The sequence below is a fragment of the Pomacea canaliculata genome, linkage group LG5 (genome assembly GCF_003073045.1).
Source record: "Pomacea canaliculata isolate SZHN2017 linkage group LG5, ASM307304v1, whole genome shotgun sequence".
Lineage (NCBI taxonomy): Eukaryota > Metazoa > Mollusca > Gastropoda > Architaenioglossa > Ampullariidae > Pomacea > Pomacea canaliculata.
In genome coordinates this window covers 21,927,897-21,949,550 of record NC_037594.1, presented here as the reverse complement: position 1 = coordinate 21,949,550, position 21,654 = coordinate 21,927,897, and the positions used below count along the sequence as shown (strand labels likewise).

General features: G+C 41.1%; 3 protein-coding genes across 4 annotated transcripts; 2 read left to right on the top strand and 1 right to left on the bottom strand.

The window, feature by feature from the left end:
- The first annotated feature begins 94 nt into the window (after positions 1–94).
- LOC112565053 lies at positions 95–1,776 on the top strand. The gene is made up of 2 exons (XM_025240295.1): positions 95–573; positions 685–1,776. Exons 1-2 carry the CDS (start codon positions 184–186, stop codon positions 835–837), a joined length of 543 nt encoding a protein of 180 aa, XP_025096080.1. The 5' UTR covers positions 95–183; the 3' UTR covers positions 838–1,776.
- Positions 1,777–7,595: 5,819 nt separating this feature from the next.
- On the top strand, positions 7,596–10,647 carry LOC112564919. The gene is made up of 3 exons (XM_025240057.1): positions 7,596–7,782; positions 8,520–8,594; positions 9,441–10,647. The coding sequence occupies exons 2-3, from the start codon at positions 8,540–8,542 to the stop codon at positions 9,833–9,835; spliced, it is 450 nt and encodes a 149-aa protein (XP_025095842.1). The 5' UTR covers positions 7,596–7,782; positions 8,520–8,539; the 3' UTR covers positions 9,836–10,647.
- Positions 10,648–13,394: 2,747 nt separating this feature from the next.
- LOC112565221 lies at positions 13,395–17,954 on the bottom strand. 2 transcript variants are annotated; one of them, XM_025240558.1, is made up of 2 exons: positions 17,187–17,954; positions 13,395–14,718 (listed from the first exon to the last, which is right to left on the bottom strand). In XM_025240558.1, exon 2 carries the CDS (start codon positions 14,649–14,651, stop codon positions 13,653–13,655), a length of 999 nt encoding a protein of 332 aa, XP_025096343.1. In that variant the 5' UTR covers positions 14,652–14,718; positions 17,187–17,954; the 3' UTR covers positions 13,395–13,652. The 2 variants fall into 2 exon arrangements, with proteins under 2 accessions (XP_025096343.1, XP_025096342.1); XM_025240557.1 differs by having other exon boundaries at positions 13,395–14,715; positions 17,187–17,950.
- Positions 17,955–21,654: the final 3,700 nt, after the last annotated feature.

The following is a 21,654-nucleotide window of genomic DNA, read 5'->3' as shown; positions in this document are numbered from 1 at the left end:
TTAATGAAATTTTAATATAATTACTGGAGTTTAGGGAAGGAAAGTAGATAAAATCCTCAAAATACTATATTCTCATTTAGTTTGTATGGCTAGCTCTACTTCCCATTCTGCGGCATACATGGTTGTGGTACGGTACGTAGATACCTCGCGCTGTTACTGCAAAGTTACAGATCATTAACCGAAATGGATTCACATAAATCTCGGTGTATTTCGTCCTCGGATTCCCCTGGTCCGCAATGGGGATCACCAGCGCTTGCATCTTCAGCTAGCTTTCCTCCAGCGTTAAGGCCTTATCAAAGTCCGATGATAGAGCAACCATATCGAAGTACACCGCCACTTCAAGGATATCGAAGCAACGATGGAGTCTTTAGAACCTGCAGAACCTTCGGAGGAAGTGCAGGACCACATCCACAGTTTAGTTGCTCTCCTCAGTTCATACGGTCGCCAGGGCAAATGTTCCGAACACCTCAACCTCAGCTACATCATCGAAATGATTCACCAACGAGTCGGCCATGGACAGCAGATAACCGATCAAAACAACGTGGACTTCGTGGTAGATTTGGGAACTTACAGGTAAGAAGGCATTAATCAAGGGTTCATAAATAAGTTTCGGTTGAAGAACACATTTAATATTTTAACGTGTGCTTGTGTTACTATATCTGTTCTTTTTCATACAAATTGCAGAACCCACGAAGCAGTCCTAATATAAATCCAGGTGGGAGCAACGACATTACACAATACTACAGCCCTTCTATGATGGAAGATCCATGGGCATCGACACCTCCTCGACCTGTGAATTATTGGCGAAAAAATATCACTCATTCACAAAATACATGACAATATTTTAGGACAAACTAAAAGTGTTTGTTTTACCATTACCATTAGCAAGAACTGTGCATAGCACTTGAGATTTGTTGCTTGAAAAAGCTTCTCATTGTGTACAGACCTTTCTTAAAGTTTTTATATGGCCATCCAGAACTTGTCAGCTGCACAAGTAAAACAGATCTGATACCTTATGCGATGTTATTCATATTTGGAGAAAAAATTATCAGCTTGCAGTAAATTTGAGTGAGTAAATGTTTGTGTAGAAAATATTCTAATTGAATATCAGCATTGAAAAAACAGTTTACACTATCTGTGGTGTTGTCAGAACTTCTTTCTTTCAAAAGTCCCTGTCCAAGAAATGATTACACAGGATTTCAGCTCTGGGCTGGTTGTACTTGAGTACAAATAATAATTGTTAGTAATGTAAGAGACTGTAGAATAGTATATCACTATAGTGTTTACATAATGATTTAAGGTAGAAGGTATGGCTAAAGCTTTTGCATATGTGCATAGATAGAAGAGAGGGGTGATAGTGCAAATGAGTGTTAGAAACAGGAATATAGATTTAGCACAAAAAAGGTTATTTTCTGGGGGGAAAAGTCATTGAGTAATATGATTCAACTTTGTCAGTTAATATGTAATGGCAGGGAAACGGCTATACTTAGATTGAGTTATGTGAATACAAGAAAGATATTTTAGAAATTAAGAAAGATAAGGATTTGTGAGCAAAGTAAATTATATATTTTTTAAAATGAAAGAATGCGAGTTCATATGTGTGCATGCGAATGTCCAGTAATATGGTTATATACATGATTTGTTTTGAGAATCTTACTTCAAGATAATATTAAAATCTGTAATATTAAAAGCAAAAGACAGCAATACAGATACAGTGTACAACATCAATGTATTTTTGTTGCATAGTTAACAGATTGCTAAATTAAATATTGCACAAAAAAAGTAATTTGCCTATTTTGTTTATTCTCGTGATTTCTCTTAGATATTTAACATATAGTTTATCTATGTAGTTTAAGGGGCTTTAGAATGTGCCATTTTTACCATACATTTTTACTAAAAATCTTAGTGACTAATTTGAAGGCTTGTTTTAATTTTAATCTTGTAATTTGGATCACCAAAAAATGTCGTTTCAGCCTCTGAAAGGAACTAAACCTGATCAAAACTAACATTGTGATAAACCTTGTCAGATTTTAACTCTTGTAAAAAAAAAAAAAAAAAGTACCAGGTATGCTAAATGTGGTATTGGGATGACAATTAACGGTAAGCAATTTGGTCGAAAATCTTTTTTAAAACAATTAGCTAACTATGTTGCATCTTTCTGTTGGAGATTTTTTCATTTGTGAAATTTTACATGTTTCCATTATAATAATTAAAATAATATAAAGAACAAGAAATAATCATTTGGAAGTTTTTTAATGAACTTAACCATGTCATCATTTCTCAGCAATATCTTTATTCTTCTGTTGCAACAAGCACGCATATTGCTGATGGTTTGTTGCTGTTGTTATGAGATACTCATACTTTTGTGCTTATTCAGAGAAATACTTCTTGTTTTAGGTTTATATCATGAAGCAATGGGAGGGTTGATAAAAGACATTCTCAAAATTATTTTACATTATTTAATAAAGAGGTTCTTCTTTTGAAAAGCAAAACCCAGAAAAAGAGGGAAGATGTCTCCCTTCATTTAACAGCCCCAGAAAATTACTGTACAACCACTTAGCAACCTGGGGAGTGATAGTGTGTGTATCAAGGCGTGAGAGATTGGGTATGTTATATTATTTCCATTTTCCACACTGTTTTGATGTGTATTTGTAAAAAGATGTAAGAAGTTTGAAGAATTGATGCCGATTACAAATGTCTACATTAAGCGGCATGCTCAAATGATGGGATTTTGTTATTTGTAACAGTTTTATACTGTGGGAGTTACACCAAAACTTTGAGTTGAAGATGCACCTTCTGTTCATTGCATGACATCGTGCATTAAACTTTTTCATTCCTGGCCCCACCATTCTTTACCCCTTAATTTTCACAATATGAGACTAAAGTATTGATTTCACACCATTACAAACATGGAGTAGAAGGGGACATAGTTATGGAAACCATAGCTTAACCCGTTGATAGATACAACTGAAATCCTGTGACTCAATTTACAATGCCCGGTCTAATTTTAATCGAGAAAAAATAATTTTAACTATACCCATCACCCGGCTTATGAAGGCTGTTCATTAACGATAAACAACTTCCATGTCCCACTTCCCCCAGATCTCTGTTATGATCACTACTTCACTCTGTCCAGTGGGTTCGTACCCGATACCTCTGTTCAGGCATCTAATTTCTAAATCCACTTTTCTGCAATGTCTCCACGTAACCACAAGTCTTACATGGGAATTCTGAATACTTAAATCACTAACTTTCTCTATAGGTCCGTGCTTAAATCTGTCTATAGCTTCTGTCACCTGCATTTAAGGTCATGCCATAGTAAAGTTATATAACCAGGCATGCATCATCAGAACAAACCATCATTTAGCTCATCCACAAGCCCGACTTCTCTTGCCCTCACCCCCACCCCAAGCTGTATGAATGGAGACTTTGGAGTCATAGTTCTTTTCTCGGATGACAAGAGGCCTTCATTCGAGTGCACTTGGGTTTATGTGAGAACATGCGTTGGTCGTTTTAGGCCAAATGTTAATGGCAAAAAATACCTCTAGTACACAAGAGATGTTTAGAGAGAATGGTCTGCTTCTAGTAGTGTTGTTTTTGTTTTTTTTTTAGACAAAAGCAAACTTACTTTTGACAGTGTGCCCCTTTTTAACGGAATGCACTATTTCGTAGGAAAGTGCAATTTTTAATGCATTAGTTTTACATTAATTCTGACCTTGCCATCGTGCATGGCATAACAACATCTGAACATGCTACCTGCAAACACGCACTCACACAGACACGCTTTCTTTAGACAACGCCCTTGGACATAATAAACGTGAATTGTGTTTGTACGGTTGACTTCGTCATCAGCGGTGCTTGAGGAGTGCGTTTTTCTTTTCCTCTCCTGTCATGTTATAACCACACCCCTACCCATCTTTACCGCAACGAAAAATATGGAGTCTGTCTTCTGGGATAATGTGCTTGAAGACAATGGCAAGAGTTGATGAGATCCGTCGCTGTAAGCAAAACACAGTGACTGATGATAGGAAACAATTGCTTACAATTAATGGCAGTGCTGTATTAGTTTAGGTGGCATCAAATGCATTGTCTGCTTTTAAAGGGAAGGGATAGGAATGAATGGATGAACAAATAAACCACCATTCTACAATTTTGCTAGATTTCATGTGTGTGCGCGCGTAGGCATCGAAACAAAATTCAACTTCTGGAGTGAGGGAGGGATATAGATTCAAAAAAAAACAAACAAACAAACGTAGGGAATAGAGAGAAGAAGGTATCCATGAGGAGGGAAATTAAACTAGCAGCTGCTTGACAAGTGGGTACGAAGCTTCAAGGAAATGCCTAGACGCCGTGGACACAGCCAGCATCCATCAGCATGTATTAAGTGTATTTCGCAGGGCAATGCCCCCACGATTTCTGGCAGGCGCCAACAGTTATGAGTATTATAACCTCCAACTTAACCTTGTCACCTAATCTGTCGTCTTACCTGTCAGGCAGCGAATCACCTTTCTGTCTGATCACACGAACTCATCTTACTGGTTTTCCCGAGTATCTGAAGTAACTTTTTAAAATATTTGTAATCACGATGAATTTGCTCAAAGACAAATGTTTCTTTTCTTTCGTATCTTATGCGAGGAATATTTTTACCTAAATGGTTTTTAAAAAAACGTTTATTATGAGTGTGAGTGGGGGAGAGTGGTGTCTCTATTCGTTGACCTTATCACAAATGAACACTGGACGTGAGAAATCCACAGCTCTCCTGGTATTCATGCACCCTATCTGTTGATCTTTTAAGTCCACAAATGAAAAGGCGTTGATTTAAAAAAAAAAGGCATTATATCGTAGGCCTGTTAAAAAATGAAAATGTTATCTTCTAAGAGTTTCGACTTTTGTGAAGTCCATTCGCATCCTTAGCAATTCATTTGCGAGAACCAGGAACACTGATCACAAGAGGTCGCCTTATGAGCAGTTGTGCCATTATACATGATGCACAAAGTCTTACTTGCATTTTAATCAGCATCAGAGAACTAGCTACACATAAACTGATTTAATAAAAAAAAAACCGGTATTTTATAAATACCAATTACAATGAAGACGTGTTTATTGTCGGTTTTCCCAAGCACGAAGTCTACAGACAATTCCTGCATATGAGTGGCCCAAAGAGTTTACAGCCACCGTCTCATTCGCTATAATAACCCTTATATTTATGGAAATATCACAAAACACAAACAAAACAAACAATTATAAATGAAAGGAGCAAAAATAACCCGAGCACGAACCACCCAGTCACGGAAAAATGACTTCAATGACGACGGAATGAATTATTTCTCTTTAATGTCAAAAGCATGCAGGATGTCTTGAAGCAAAACAAAGTATCTGCCTAGTACTGAGATCGTGAGGAGAGGCCAGGACAGTTCTTGGTGTCATCTAGAAATCACGAAAGTCGTGACTGCGGCCGGAGATCCGGGTGCAAGAATGTTTGTACGAGAATATAGCATCGGACAGCAGTAACTGTAAGCAGTTGTATCCCCACCAACAACCATCTCCAGCTCCACAAGCCTTTTGCCGACGCTTTGTTAGTAAATCCTCTGGTCGGAGTTGATAGTTATTAGCGACGAAAAAAGAACAATGTTATGTAATAATTGTACACAATCCACACACAAAAATAGGAAGATTTATGCGTGAGTTAACTTTTGACAAGTGACTAGCTGCTGGTTCTTGAGTTTCCGTTCTGATGAATTTTTCAATAATAATAATAATAATTAATAAATAAATAAAAACTCATGAATGAAAAAAGTTTCAGTGCTTGGGACAAGTAGGAGACATGGATAGCCCACGAAGGACAGTAGAAGAAACAACCGTGCAGACATGTGACAAAAAACGAACACATAAACGCATTTCCTGTACAAATTATGTTTACAATACATAATACAAACTACGTCACTAAAATGCAAATCATACTCCTATTATTCACGTCCCAGGTTATACATCATGTGCCGTGTTCAGGGGCCGTAGCTATGAAACGAGGGTAAGTCGTTGCCATGGGGCAACGTGGAAAACTCAGGGATAAGTCTCTTGTTTTCAAAGTTAGAAAGCGGTGATCAAAGCCCGCGGTTGTTGTTTTGACGACCTCTCCGGGCCTTGTACTTGTAATCGTAAATTATTTTCCCAGTATATAATGTATGTTTACAATTCGCTGCATGTGTAATGCTTGGGTGTTCTGTCCTTAGACCTTTCTTTAAAGAAAAGAAAAGGAGAAGAAAAAAAAAATCCACTGACCAATTGACAGCCGCGGGCCCGGGTACACCAGACCCCCTGTCCCCCTCTCGTCAGGCCTGTTTACCCCTCTAGAGCCAAGAAAAATGAAGCAGTGTCCGCGGGATTTCGACGGAAACAAGATGCTCTTCCTTGTGGTCCCCATCTTGCCCTGGGAAACGACTTACGCTCGCTTCATACTTAGGTCCTAGAGTATTATTGCCAGTGGAAAAGACAACTAGGTTTCGTCCTCAGGATCTTGACAGAATCGCAATCGTGATTTCTGGTACCAGCTTCTATACTCTAGACTTCTAAATGTATCTCCCTGTGACCTGATTAGAGAATGGTGCAGTTTTCTTTATTATCTTTTAATCCATCTATTGTCGACAAAGACTTTTTCTGCAATGTCAAGAGATATCACAAAAGCAGCTGGGTCTTCTACACCTTCATTCAAGAGAAGAATCAAATTCATTATTATCAGGTGCAATGTTCTTCTTAATTCCTGTTGCCTGAACAAAATTGGAAGATTCCTTAATTTTTTGGCCACGTCTATTCATCTTCATCTTTTTTAAAAATTAATATGCAATTATATGCAGACCGTTGTTTTAATCCTTCGGGTAAAGCAAAATGAATGTGTCGTCTGTGCAACATTCCAAAAACATCAAGAGCACAGGTGTGAAAATAAGAAGCACGCAGGTGCAAGAAGCGGTTCCTAATGAGTTTTTCTCTATTTTCTCCTCTGATTGATTGCACGTGATAGTGGGCGTGCTCCTCTCTCTCTCCCCGTGTGTGTGTGTGAAAGAGAGAGAGAAGCGTTTGTGTGTGTGTGTTTTTATTTGTTAAACTGATTCTGTTAGTTGCAAACTCGGTCAGACGGGAGTCTTGCTCACATCGTGGGAGAAGCAGAGAGACAAAACCAGTGTGGGTCAGGGGTAGTGGAAAGTTTCTCCTCAGGATGCAGACGGCACAAGCTAGGGCGCATGCCTTGCTGATGAGCTGACACCAAGATGGATGGGACTGTTGACATAAAAACAAGGACTTGTAGGGAAAGGGGATGACATATTTCACCGTTGAAGACAAAAGGTCAATTGTTGTGTGAAAATGGATTGGAATAAACAAAAGAAAAGACAGGGGCTGAGTGGGTGGTAGTGGTGGTGGTGGTGATAAAGAATAGATGGCTCCCAAGACAACCTAATAAAATCGGTGTGATGCGTAGTAAGTGTGTGAGGTATGAGTTGGTATGTATGTTGGTATGGCTTGGGGAATGTGTGTGTGTACAAGAACCTTCCCCCACCCTCTCCTAACAGCAGTCAGGCAGTGACATGAGAAGTTGAAAGGCCGTACCAAAGGCAAAATATGGTTGACATGAGATGACATTTCTGTCACAAACGGCATAGTAACAGGACAAAAAGGGAGGAGAAGTTAAGCAAGGGGGCAGACACTCAGGCTATATAATGGGTCCCCGCCCTTGGTCGGCAAGTTTTCTCTGATCACCACAAGAGTACTGCACGTCTCCGTCAGCACCTGGTAAGATGTTCTTTTCTTATGAATGTCTGATCTTATGCAGTGTGACATAATTCACTCAAACCCAAAACAAATACTGTTTCATTCCTAGGGTTTATTTATTATGAGACAGCTCTAGCAGATATATTTAACAGACTTTTAAATTCAATGTAGCTTGAAATGTTAATTCTGTGTTAAAATAGGATAGAGGTGGTGTTGAAATCAGTGTCAACTTTACCCGGAATACTTTTCTTGCCAGATGTTAGAATTAAAATATATTAAAACGGCTAAAGTAAGCAGTATGAACTTTTCCTGAGTGTCTATATATGCATATTTTTGAACTGATGTCATGCTGTTTTCCTTTTTTGAGTGGTAATATTCATGTGTATAGATTTTTAATAATTGCGACAGAGACTGTAGATGCTTGACTAATAAATTGGATGTAGTCAGTTTTCTCTATAAATTGTGTTGTTTTGTGTAAAGTGATGTTTCCATGTTACCGTGGGCAGACAAAACAATTTCCTGTGAATGATTAATAAAGATATTTTGTAGTTGTACTGTATTTATAGACATTTCATTTCATGTACAGAATATTCAAGAAGGTTCTCTCTCTTTTACCTTTCTCTCCTTTTCTCTCTCACACATACGCACGCAGGCGCGCGCCCACACACACACACACACAGAGAATATGATTTGTAGCCATCTCAACGTACGTGAAGGTTTTAGCAATGTGTATTGTTTCACACTGTCTTGTTTTGCAGACTTCCGCCAGTTCTTTGCCATGATGAATGTACTTGGAGTCGTTGCCTGCTTCTGTACCCTGGCCCTTACTTCAGGTATAGCTTGGCGTAAATTAAGTACTCGGCCAGTGTTCATGCCATACGTATATATCTGATTTTTGAATTTTTTCTTTCTTCTGTGGTAGTGTTCCTTCAACTAACATTCTTTCTCTTCTTAGAACTTAGTCTCTGCAGATGATCCTACACTGTTGTCTCATATTAACACTCATATGCGAAAAAAAAAAAGAAAAAAGAAAAAGAGTAGACTGACAATCATCAAGAGAAAAGGCAGGTGATGGCACTAAACATCTGAATCCTATCCAATTAGAATATATGGTCATGAGTTACCAACAGCAGATAAATTCACCTATTTTAGAAGTTGTTAGACATTATGTATGGACTGGAAATGATACACAAAACAGACTCAGAAAAGTGAGGAATGCTTACCCGAGTATGAACAAAATAATATAAATCAGCACTGTATGACAAAATGACAAAATTATCATGTTTCCATACTATTAGCCTAAGAAGAATCATGCGAATACACTGGACCCAAAAGATAACCAACAAATAATTCCTTAATAAAAGAGACATGGCCGAATAAAAGGTGGAGATGGATTTGGTCGTGTCCTTAGACGAGAAAAAAAAATTTTCCCCCTGGGAACAAGAAGCAACAAGAAGACAGGAAGAGAAGAGACAACTTGGCTCCGAACAGTTGAGGGAGAGGTGAAAGAACTGAATAAAACGTGATGCAGCTTGAGTAAGACAGGAAAGTACAGACTAGGCTTAATAGGAACGAATAAATGAAATGTAGCACTTATGCACTGTGTGACCTCAATACTAGATTTTTTTATGCTAGTGCCGAGTTGCTTTTACCATTACTGTTTTATGCTTTGTCCACAGGGCAGGGGTTGGGAGCAGGAGCACCTGTTGATCCAGCTGCTTCAGCAGCCGTTGGCAGCAACCTGCTGGGCACCAACGCTCTTCTAGCCTACACCGCCATGGACGCCAACCCCCTGCGGTTGGCCATGTTGCCGTATCTGCAGAACTTTGGTCCCGTTGCGTCTTCTTACTTCGCCAGGGGCGGCTTCGACAAGTTCTACAATGCCCTCATGAGCGACACCATCAACAACATGCTCTCGCAGTCCATGGGTGTCAGTCCGCTTGTCTCCAGTTTTCTCACCAACAACATCGTGGACACGCCGGATAAGTACATCATGACCAACCTCTTGCTGGGTAACCGCCGACCTGGAGCCGTGGGCGACGCTGGAAGCAACAGCAACAGATCTCTCCTCTGAGTCTTGCGTTGCTGAGTGGAATGTCATAACAACGCACCCAGAGCGCACAACTCTGACATTGACAATTTCTTTTCTGAAATGAGAAAAGAAGTCTGTTTTTGAAGAGAAGCATGCGAGAGACTTCGACCGACTTCTTTATTGAGCAAACATTTTGGTTTGCTTCGATGGGGAAATTATACATGTAACAAAAACCAACAATACCTATAAAAACATTACCTTTTACATACTAATATTTCCACTTGTCCATTTTAATGTTTTTGATGAAGCATTCGAGAAAGAGAGAGAGAAAAGGAAAAGAGAGAGCGAGAGCATGATATGAATTATTATTCATTCATTTTCTTCAAAATTAAAAAAGAACTTGAGGTGGAGGAATTCCGCTTTCTCGGGTTCCGGCAGACAACTAGCATCAACAATGCACCTCCGCCAAGTAAAGCGCCGATATCAACGTTCTGTACCCGCTTTTGATTTTAAAAGATTTTGAACTTTTTTCATTGACACGAGACAGATTGTCGTGTGGATCCAATGCTTTTGTTTGTATCAATGTTTATCCAAAATTATGTTGATGTTTACTTTGTCAGCTTTCAGGATTGTTGCACTTATTCTTCTATTTGGTTTACCGACAATACTTTGTATGTCCCGCCTGCCATTTACTGGCACAGTGAGAAAAAACAAACAAAACCAATGACTAGCAGCAACAGATATCTCCTTTTTCATGTGTGTCTTAATCCATGTATATATCCTGTAGTTTTTGCTTCTTGTAATATTTAAAATGTTATCGCAATTGCATTTTTATTAAAATTAATTGAAAATTATTTATGTAGTCTCTAATTTCTTTGGCTGCTTCTGTTTTTTAAAGGGTTTATGGGACGGGACCCAACCTTTACACTTGTACACAAACGGACCCATCATCTTTTTTTCTTCCCGATTTTCATGAAAAGAAGTGAGACACTTCAGAAACAAAGCACAAGCAATTTGTCATAATCATACATTCATGAAGACAATCGTTGTTCGTTCTACGCTCACACCTTACCTTAGTATGTCTTGATGGAGCTTGCTGTCAGAATTTGGATCAGAAGGAGGAAGTTTGTCAAAGTAAAGATGGATGTAAGCATGTTAATGAAGGAAACGTGTACTTCTCCTGTGAGAGGGTGGAGTAGTCAGTAGTGAAAGTGGCTGCTCTCAGCCAGTGCATCTCTCATCTGGGACCCCTTCCTCCCTCCTCCCATGCGTTGAACCCCCCACCAACTACCAGCGAGAGTCCTCATGACTGTTTGTTGACTCCATAAGCTTCTGTGCACCTTGCCACATCTACGTACGTCGTGCGGTGAGAGAATCCGGGTTCGCTGCTAGTATAACTCTCTGCCACGTGACAACTCGCAGTGCGGTCACGCTCGAGTGCCTCAGCCCGACAGCAGCGCTTGAATCGATTTTTTTTTTTTCATTAAAAATGCTTCATTTAATGGGTGTCCAGGAATCGCTTTTGTCTGTTGGTGTAATCAGTCCAGGCAACAACCAGAACTTAATCACTTACATCTTCGTCCATTACTCAAATGCAAAACACACGATTTGAAAAAATTACGAGGATTCCCCCCGCTACCCAACCCCAACATCATCTTGGAGCCACACAGTATGCTTGTTTAGAGATTAATGTATTGTTGACGAAAATTCTCCACGCAAACATCTAGTTGTTAAGCTAGTGTTGACGTCATTGTGCAACTTTGTTTTTTCCCCCGAAGAAAACAACTTTATTTACAACAGTGAAGACTATTCATTTGTTCACCCCTAGACCGGTACCAACTGACAAACAGCTGTGCAGGTCCTCTGGAACTGGTCTGGGTTGGGGGACAACTGGACAGAGGCAGCTGTGAACAGTTGGGCGTTTCTCGTACTGTGGTGACCAGGATCTGCATGACATGACCAGTCCTACAACCGGTCTGAAAGACGTTTTAAAACCTGCTCTTCATCTGTTCACCTCGGGGGTCAACCTTTCCTCCAAGGTACCCTGAAGGATGGTTTTACAGTGGAACCTCGGTTAACGAACTTAATCTGTTCTGGAAAGCTGTTCGTTAACCGAAATGTTCGTTATCCGAAACAGTTTTTTCCATAAGAAATAAAGGAAATAGATTTAATTGGTTCCCAGCCCCTGTTGATTCGCTAATATTTGAAAGTTAAAGGTTCTATAGGTATTTGTTTTAATGAGGACAGTTATAGTGCAATATAAATGGAGTTAAATAAACATAAAAACATTAACAAAAGCATTTAAACATCAGAAAACTTGCCGTTTTGACGGCGTGGGTGGATGGAGGTGTGGGGAGGAAGGGGTGGAATTACTGCTTGGATTCCCCCTCCATGAGCACACGTGACATTATAAAATCGGGGGTGACTTCCTTTTTCTGTAGCTTTGAGGTTAAAGGAAAAATCTTGTCCAGTGTCTGCTCCTTCTGCCTTTTTTTTGTAAAACTCTTCGGTAATAAGACATCACATATCCGACAGACGCATGCCACCTTCACACTTTGAAATCATTTCCTTTTTCAATTCATTTGTTGGCCGCTTCCTTGTCATTACCTCACTACTGTTAATTGCTCTTAATCTTCTTTGGAATCATGATTGAGGATTATCTGATTAAAATAAAGCACGACAATCACTAAATAAGAAGGATGCGCACAGGTAAGGAACGACTGATCGTATCTGTGTCTCGAGCGCGAATGATGACATGCTGGTCGGTCACGTGTGGTTCACGTGGCTGTTCGTTATCCGAAATTTTGTTCGCTATCCGAGACAAACTTTTAACGAAATTTTTGTTCGTTAACCGAAATATTCGTTATCCGAGGCGTTCGCTAACCGAGGTTCCACTGTACACAGTTTTGTGCCGGGCGTCTGAGCCGACACACACCAGCTAACACCGCGGTGGTAGCGGTGGTGATGGAAATATTGATGTTGTAAAAAGAGTATTGTTATATATATAATTGTGATTGTTGATGCTTTTTTAAATACTAAAAAACAACAACAATGGATGGCTTGACACGTTACTCTTGTTGTTTCCTGGATGACTCGTGTGAGACAAATGGAAAGAAGATATACTGAGCTGTTGTCACAAGGGTCAGGGTGCAGGTCACAGGGGCTAGAATGTTGCCTAACAAAGAGAAGCCACGCACGCGACAGTGCAACGACGTACGCTCTTTATCTCTCGCACGTGCTCACCTCAACGGCTGTCAAAACTGCATGTGTGTAATAACAGTCAACAAGGGAGGTGATGTATAGAGATGAGTTTGGCAATTAAAATAGGGGAAAAAAATAAGAGGAACTGAGAGGGGGATGAGAAAGACGGACACAGAGCTGTCTGGACGGACAGAGACGGACACTGAGCTGCAAGAGCGAGAAGTCAGGCACAGACCGATACAGACAGACACTGTAACACAGACATAGAGCTACATAAACTTTCTTATAGGCAAATGGATAAAGAAAAAAAAAACTAGCTATGTAGTCTTGAAGGCGGCTAAGACAGACAGGTACACTCTGTCTCTTTCTCTCCCTCTCTCTCTCACACACACACACGAGACATCCTTCAGCACATTTTATTTCAGCAAATCTTGCGAATACAACAACGAAAGACATAAAAAGACAAAACAAAGGACAAACACAACCATGATATCAGAATGACCAGTTTTCTTATTTGTGGTGAGAGAAAAGAGAATCTTCAGAGCAGTCTTTTTTTTTTTTTCTTTATTGATGGAACGCTCTTCCAACGGCTACTGCCACCACCCCACAAGCACTCTACCCCCGAGGAATTGTTTTTGTTACATCAGTCTTTTCTACGTCATGCCGAGTGTAAGCATTCTGACAGCAAGTGAATGTAGTATATCGCCGCCCTCAGTGTCTGGATCCGCGAAAGCTTCTTTCTGTTTCGGATGTTGGGCAAGTGTTCCTTGAGACTGTCAAAAGCCACGTTCAGATGGCACATGCGCTTCCTCTCTCTCAAATTGGCCGCCTTCCTCTGCGTGACGGTCTGAACACGCCTCCGTCGCTTCTTGGAGCCGCTGGCCGCCTGGTGATAGTCCGACGAGTCCACATTTTCTTGGTCCTGAATGCTTTCTTGGTTCGTTCGAAGATGGTCCAGGATCTGTTGTCTGTGTTCCAGGTCCAGTGCTTTCGCCGCTTCTTGAAAACCCTGGAAGCCGACGCGATTGTCGTGCAGTGCCAAGTGCGCCCTCTGGTGGGAGGCAGGCGAACTGTCCTCGTAGTTGTGGCCGCTGGACGGCGATTGACCGAACGCGTCGCCGCGAAGCAGCGGACTGGTCGCGTAGGAACCAGCCCCTCGCTCCTGGACCTTGGAGTTGTCCCAGGAGTGTGGAACCCAGTCCGTGGAGTGGGGAGAGTTCACGATGGCGGCAGGAACTGCGACGGAAGGGCGCTGCTCGTGGGGGAAGGAGTAGGGCGAGCTCCCCGGGCTGTGGTAGCCGCCGTCGCTGTCTGTGACAGACTGGGGGCAGCCGTCGCCGGCCACGGCTTCGTAATGATAATAGGAACTATCCTCTCCAGGGTACGAAACCTCGCGCGGGTAGCAGCCGTTGACGTCACCATACACGTGACGCCGTCCAGCGAGTGACGTCACATCCGACAAGTCCGTCAAGCTCTTTGGTTCTATGGAGGACGCGCCCGTTCCTGCTAGGAACCGTGAGGGAGGAACAAGCTCCGTCAGCATCGCCGCGTCCCTGGGTTTGCCCTCGTCTTCGGGCCGCTTCTCCACCATCGGCTGCTGCGGAGGAGTCGTATTGTCGCTGTCGTTGTGATGGTCGTTGTTTGTGGTAGGCCTCATGGCGGCACTGCTAGAGGAGATCGTTGGTCACTTCAGCTTGAGAGTCAATTTCTGCTTACGAGACCTGCTTAGAAGAGCAATGGAATTATAATGTAATAATAATTTAATTTTCTTTTCTGGTCTTCTTTATTTCTTTAAAAACGACATTTCTCAATGAGTAAACTGTTTAAAACTGTATGGTTTTTAAAATAATAGAAGTAATGTGTGTAAAACTGGTTATAGTCACACACACACACCCCCGCAGATGTAAAAATACACGCGACAAAACAGAGCACTACAATTACATAATACTTAGACAAGTCAAATTTGGCTAAGCTGAAAACGCACGCACGGACGCCCGCGCACACACACTCAAACAAAGAGAAGAATCTAACGAGAGGAATGAGGGAGATAGAAGGAAGTGAACCGTCTGCCAGCACTTCAGTGAGTCAGTCCTACTCCAGGTTATCATTAAGAATTATTAGGAAACGCTCGTTCGTCAGTTCCAGACTCATAAGGGATGAAACAGCCATTTATTGGAAATAAATAACCGTCCAGCGCTAGAAAAAAAATTCAGCCAGTGCCTTGACAATGGCCTCATGGCTACAGCCTCGTAGAGATGCCGCTGGCTGGCGGAGGCCGATATTGGATATTAGGCCCTCAAACGAGCGAGTGCGGTAAATACCTGCTTCAAGCCTCCACTCTAGTCGCGCCCGCTACCTGCCCGCACGGTCCCCCTCCCCTACCCTAATATTTCCCTTTGCTCGGAGAACAATTGCCTCCGTGTTGCAAGCTGCATCTTTTCTGGAATCGATCTGACCGTTCTGTTGGAAGGGAACTTTTTTTTGCCGCAGCGTAAGAATCTACGTCCCTTTCATAACGTGGAAATCTTAGCGAAACAAGAGCTGATAAAGTGCAGCGTCTTGGGGGCGCATTTCATTTGCTCAGAAAGACTGAAGGTGTGGGAGGAGAAAGAGGGAGAGAGAGACTTGTTTTTAATCCTTGGAATATTGGGGGGTAGAAAATGAAGCTGCCAGTACAATAAAAGACACCGCCAATTTCAGCCGCCCAGCGGTGCCAAAGGTGCTGCACCTGCGCATGTGCTGAAAAAAGCTATGAAATCAGTTGGTGACTCGCTGCTTGCCTGATGTCACCAGAGAGGGCATGAAAGTGCCGAGACAATAATATTATTGCATTGCAGAACGCATCGTATTTATTTCAAAGCACTTTTTCTTTGATTAGTGCCGCAGCTGAGAACTATTCAAAGGAAGAAAAATTACTATCTCGATATGTCAATCCTTCAGCGGAAGAGTGATTGAGTGATGAACTTATTGCTTTTTAAGGTAATCTGAGTACACATATAAAAGTAATAACCAAGAAATTGAGATAAAGATTGCTGATTACACAGCATTTACGCATACAAAGCAAAATGAATGAAAAAATAAACCCAAACACGATTGTTATGTAAAAGCTTTGCCAAGCGTGGACAAACGTTTGTTCATATTTGTCGGTTAAGAATGGTCTTTAATGCTGTTGGCATCACATTAGGAAGGCCTTAGCAGGTCAGCTCTCTGACCAGAAGTGTCTACAGGACACTTTGCTTGAGTGTTCTTTCTTTCACTAGCATGAAATAAAATTGTTTTTGGCATTCGTCGGAACAGCTGCATGACTTCAGGACTCTCGTCTGTCCCTAGGAAGGAAAACCTTGGACCCGTTGCAAGATGATTAGTGTGGGATGAGAACCCGCCTCCCTGGGATTCTTATGCTGTTCTTGTGTGATTAATCACAACATCATCTGCCTGCTAGGCCGAGCGAATTGTTGGGATGAAGTCCTTATTAAGGTGTGCATTTTTGCTTGCGAAACTTGTACTCAGGTGAAAGTGTACATTATTCAACAACAATCCGAATTCAAAGGACAATAATGTCCCCAGCCCACACCACAAATACGGTATAACAAATGATTTTAACATCGCGTTTTAATTTTACGATGTAGACGCATGACTCTTCAAATGAAGAACATCCAAACTGCAGCAGAGGGTCATAGCCTCGTCATCGTGCCAATCTATTGATTTCTCCCTCCTGTACCCGTCAGCTTTTTGTTTTCCCTTTCTCTCGGCGATTTTTCACACCTGTGAAAGTAGCACCTGCTTTGGCGGAGGTTAGAACAACTGACACTAATGTACACTTCCTACTCAGTCCTGACGCCATGGTTTCACACATACACAAACAAAAGAACAAACAAACAAACAAACAAGCAAACAAGCAAACAAGCAAACAAACAAACAAACAAAAACCACCAGAAACTGAGCGAGTGTGGCGAGCGATTTTGTTGAAAAGCAAACTTTCTATACAATATCTGTCATAAAATTGCAACTCACGATCATACTTCATACTATGGGTACTTAAAGTTTTAGTGTACCTGGATTGCCATTTGCATCTAAAAAAACGGTATGAAATAATACATAGAGTAAATGTAATCTGTTTACTTGCTTAACGAAACAGAGAGAGAGAGAACGCAAAAATAGAAACAAGGGCTGATGATGATGCAAAACCCACCTGCACAAACTGCATCACTGACCGCAGACCATGTCACTGTGAGCAGACACATCCCGGAAGGGACATCCAGGTCACTTCACCTCGACATCTGCACATATTCCCCAGATCCTGTGAATGCCAGAGCTTATCCGGAGTTTCTCTCGCTGCTGGGTGTTATTCGGGTACAAACAAGTTTCTGCAAATGTGAAGTCCTTGGAAGACGGGCGTTTCTCCTGCTGGTTTATGACACAATCCAGAACTTGGACAAAACTGCTTCCAGATTCTCAACGACTCGTAATGTCTCTACATCAGTGACAAGTTATAGTCCCATCAAAGTCAGTTTAAGGCTCTGGAACCTGAAAGGAAGAGAAATGACAGTTGTCGCATCCCTTTCAGGACCGTGCTGTCCCAGACCCCCCCCCGAGGCAAGATGCTGAAGCAGTGCGGTGTACAAATCCACTTGTTGGCGTGGGCCTCACGCTATATAGTCCTCGATCGCTTTGTTAGGGTCGGCTATGAGCGGCTGCCTTTGATAGAACAGATGTCCAGGTGGATGAAGCTGATTCTCCTACCTGTCCGACCCCTCCTCGTTTGGTGCTGAGGGCGGCGTTCCAATATAATGATTGAGAGATAATGTCATGTCCGCTACCTCCATCGCAGTTTGTAGTTGTCGATGTCAAAGTCAACGGAACCGTGAAATCGGAATATGTTTTTAAAATGTGTTGTGTATATTTTTTTCTTTGTTCATTCTTTTTGACATTTTCTTTTCTCTCTATTTCTTTCTTTTATGTCTCTTCTTTTTCTTTATTTTCCTTTTTTTCTTCTGTCTTCCAATCATGCATAATCTCTCTCGCACACACACACACACGCGCACAAACATCCGCTCATGAGCAGTCACACTCGCACATCACAAGCTCACCAGACTCAGTGACGTGTCGTTGAAATTGGATACATTTGCTATCTCGGCCAGATCCCGTTTTTTTTTTTCCCCCGCAGTACTGTATACCTTCATTTCGGTAACAAAAGACAACCAAAACAAGCCACGAAGCTATGAAAAAAAATAACAAAACATTTTTCCACCGTTCCGAGCTATTTGCATTTGTTTTCATTTTGTTCGCTCCATCTTTGTCCCTCCCTCTATCACCTCTGCTTTGCTTGTAACGCTTGTTGTCCACTCGAAAACAAAGCAACATGGCTATATTTATTTTCTTTTTACTTTTATCATTAAATAAGCAGTCAGCAGGTGTCTATCATGAACATTTTATGAAAGGCGATATTTTTTCGCGCTTGCATGGGGCGTGAGGCTTCAGTAGCCGGCGGGAGTTCAGGGTTAGGCAACTGGTCTCAGATGCGCTGCAGTGATATCAGCACGCGCCGCTCAGTGACGCGGTGAGAGAAAAAAGTTCAATTAAAGTCATCACTTGTCCGCACGTGGCTGCCACCTCCACCTGAAAAGGGGGCGGAGCTTAGGCAAAGGCAGCTGCTCTTAGTAGTCTAGGTATGGAAATAAATGTATTCTCAGTCGTGGCTGCAATGAAGACAACTCTTACATGATTTTCATTTATTTTATTTATTTTTTGTGTAATGCCGACGGTGACATGGAAATAATGCAGTAATAAAAATGTGTGAAAAAGTATGTAAAGTAAGTATAGTTATGTTCCTGGGTACATGATCCTAGGGTCTGTTTTAAGTGACACTTGGTGATAAAGTCCCATTCGTCCGTTACTTGTTTGAGTCAAATATATATATACTTTATACTAAGTTTAACTCGCTTTTAAAACTCTAGGTTATTTCTATCATTTGCTAAATAAAGGCCTTCGATTGTCTGATTTGTTATCCTTTCAAATCAATAAATACAGCAGCAAAATTTTAGTCATTCTTTGATGATATAATAGAATCAGATTATTATGTTGAAAACTAAAAGAAAATATATATAGTCACATGATTATGCTTGTCTGTGTTTTCTCGCGTGTCGGTTTTACTTTTTTTCAAAAAAAAAAAAAAAAAAAAAAGAGAGAGAGAGAGAGAAAGAGAGAGAGAGAGAGAAAGAAATGGTAGTGAGATAATGGGTAAAGGTAGAAAACATGGAGGCAAGAGAAAAAGAATATTCCAGACTTTCGATCCGATTTTCAAGGGGTACAACGTGATAACAACAAAATGTATCATGCATATAATTAGCATGCTTACAAGTAGACTTTCACCCCTGCAGAAATTATAATAAACGTGACTATAATGACAATATTTATTTAGTGAGAACTGTTTTTCCTGTTATTATAGTAATTATTGTTAGGGTTAACATAAAATACACCTTGCCCGCTAAAACACACACACATACACAGAGTCGTTCTAGTGACTCGGTAGTTGGACACGTGGGCGAAGCACTCGACGCTACCTAACCGTGACAGAGCAGAAGGATCGTCATCCTCAGTGTTGACACTTGGACACCTGGGTTACCCCTCCTTGGTTGTCTTCAATACCGTGTCGATCGATCTCCTCCACGGTCCACATAGCCCTTTCCCATTGTTCTCTTCGTCTTTCCGCTCTCCTGCCTTCCTTCCTTCCCTGCTTCAAGTAGTCCTCGTAAGTCGAGCGCGCTGCCTCTAGTAGCTTTCTGAGACTAGAAGTTTCTCACCTTGCGAGAGGCGAGTCTCAAACTAAAGATATCGTTAATTAGTTTAAGGAACTAGTAGTTTTTAACCCTTACTGATTTTTTTTTTTTTTTTTTTTTTTTTTTTTTTTTTTGGTGAATGACGTAGACGTTGTTCCTGTAATAATGCTTACTTGTTATCTGACCGTTTTTTCCAGATACAAAATTATTTTCAGCGACTTCAGGTCCACGGAACTTACTATAAAGCCCCTACATTTTAATTTCTTACATTTTCAGTCGATAACTTTCTATGACCATTGTGATAACTATACACAAAAGTTGTAGCCATTGCAAAAACTGATGTGTGTTTATAATTATACATATAGCTCATGCAGATGATACAAAATTACTATCAATGAATTAACCATTGAAAGGGTACAGGAACAATAATCCTAGAATTGATAATGAATGCTAAATATGGCCAGCAATATGCCAGCAGCAGCATCCAGCTTGAGAATAAAACCAAGCAGCCATAAAATTAACTACGAGAGGCACTGCGCTTACATAAACCTCTCTGTCAGAACACGTGCGTGCTTTATTAAGTTACAGCTAACAACTTCTGCCTTCATGAACCAGTTTTTATATGAACAATAAGTACAATCTTCCATAGATATATGCAAATGCGCGCACTTGCATATATACATAGGTCTAAAACTTTATGTACGAGTGTAGAGCAGTGCATACTTGGGTGGATATATATATATAAGAGGTAGAGTTGACACCTGCGGCAGGTTACTGTCGGAAACTTGCATATTCTGTTCGTTTTAGACCATTCATTTATTTCATATTAAAAAAAATGTTGCTACACAAGTAGAGAACACACGCATGCAAGCACGCAAGCACGCGTGCGCACACACACTACCTGCTGCAGCTGTGCAATTCAGGCAGTGGCGAGATCGATGGTTGAAAAAACGAACACTGAGAGCCTAGCCTATCGCCTCACTTTAACTTCCCGATACCAGCTTATTACTACTGCCGGGCGTTTCTTCGATAGTTCCACTTTATTTATTTTCCGATAATCTTGATCGACCATCTAGTCTGAAATTTTATATGTGTGTGTGTGAGAGAGAGAGAGAGAGAGAGTGAGAGTAAGTACTGCATTTTATCCTTTTCTACACATATTTATCATTCGAGTTATCTATGTGTCTGTGTCCAAAAGCTGTCGCATTACCAACTTTTATATTTTATTTGCACATTCCTGTCATCCCTGTTCGACCACTTTGGATGGAAATACGGACAGTCATTAGCTGTACAATCTATTACAATCAACCAGCTTTTTTCAATCTCGTTCTTGCTGTCGGATTTCTGGTAGGGTGGAACTGGTCGGACGAGACACAGAGAAAGAGACCCAAAAAGCTATTGCAAGACGATGGTTCAGATATATATCAGGGCCTGAAAGAAAAACTTCACAGAGGAACTATACTGTCACACCTGTGTAATGAAGTCCAACGGTGTAAATAATCATTTTTATCAACGAACTGCGAGAGGACTTTGATGTTGCAGCAAGCACTGGTGTGGTAGGTACAACACACTCAGTACTCCCGGTTTCTTTTCACAAAGCACAAAAATAATTGCCTAAAGATTATGTAGATGCATTATATCGTTGCTAAACCTTGGAAAGTGTACGTTGTATTTTTCGTTTTATTTGGTTTTATCTTGTTCTACAAGACAACCTTGCCAAAATACCTGCTGTGTGGATGGTTTGCAAGAAGTACAGAGCTGTGACTAAGACTTGTGTCCGTTGTTGCGGAGGTGTAGGAGCACTTGATGGACTCTGCTGCTCGTTGAAGAGAGGAACGAAAGCTGTTCTTCAGAGTCGGTCGTGGTCGTAGAGGAACACTA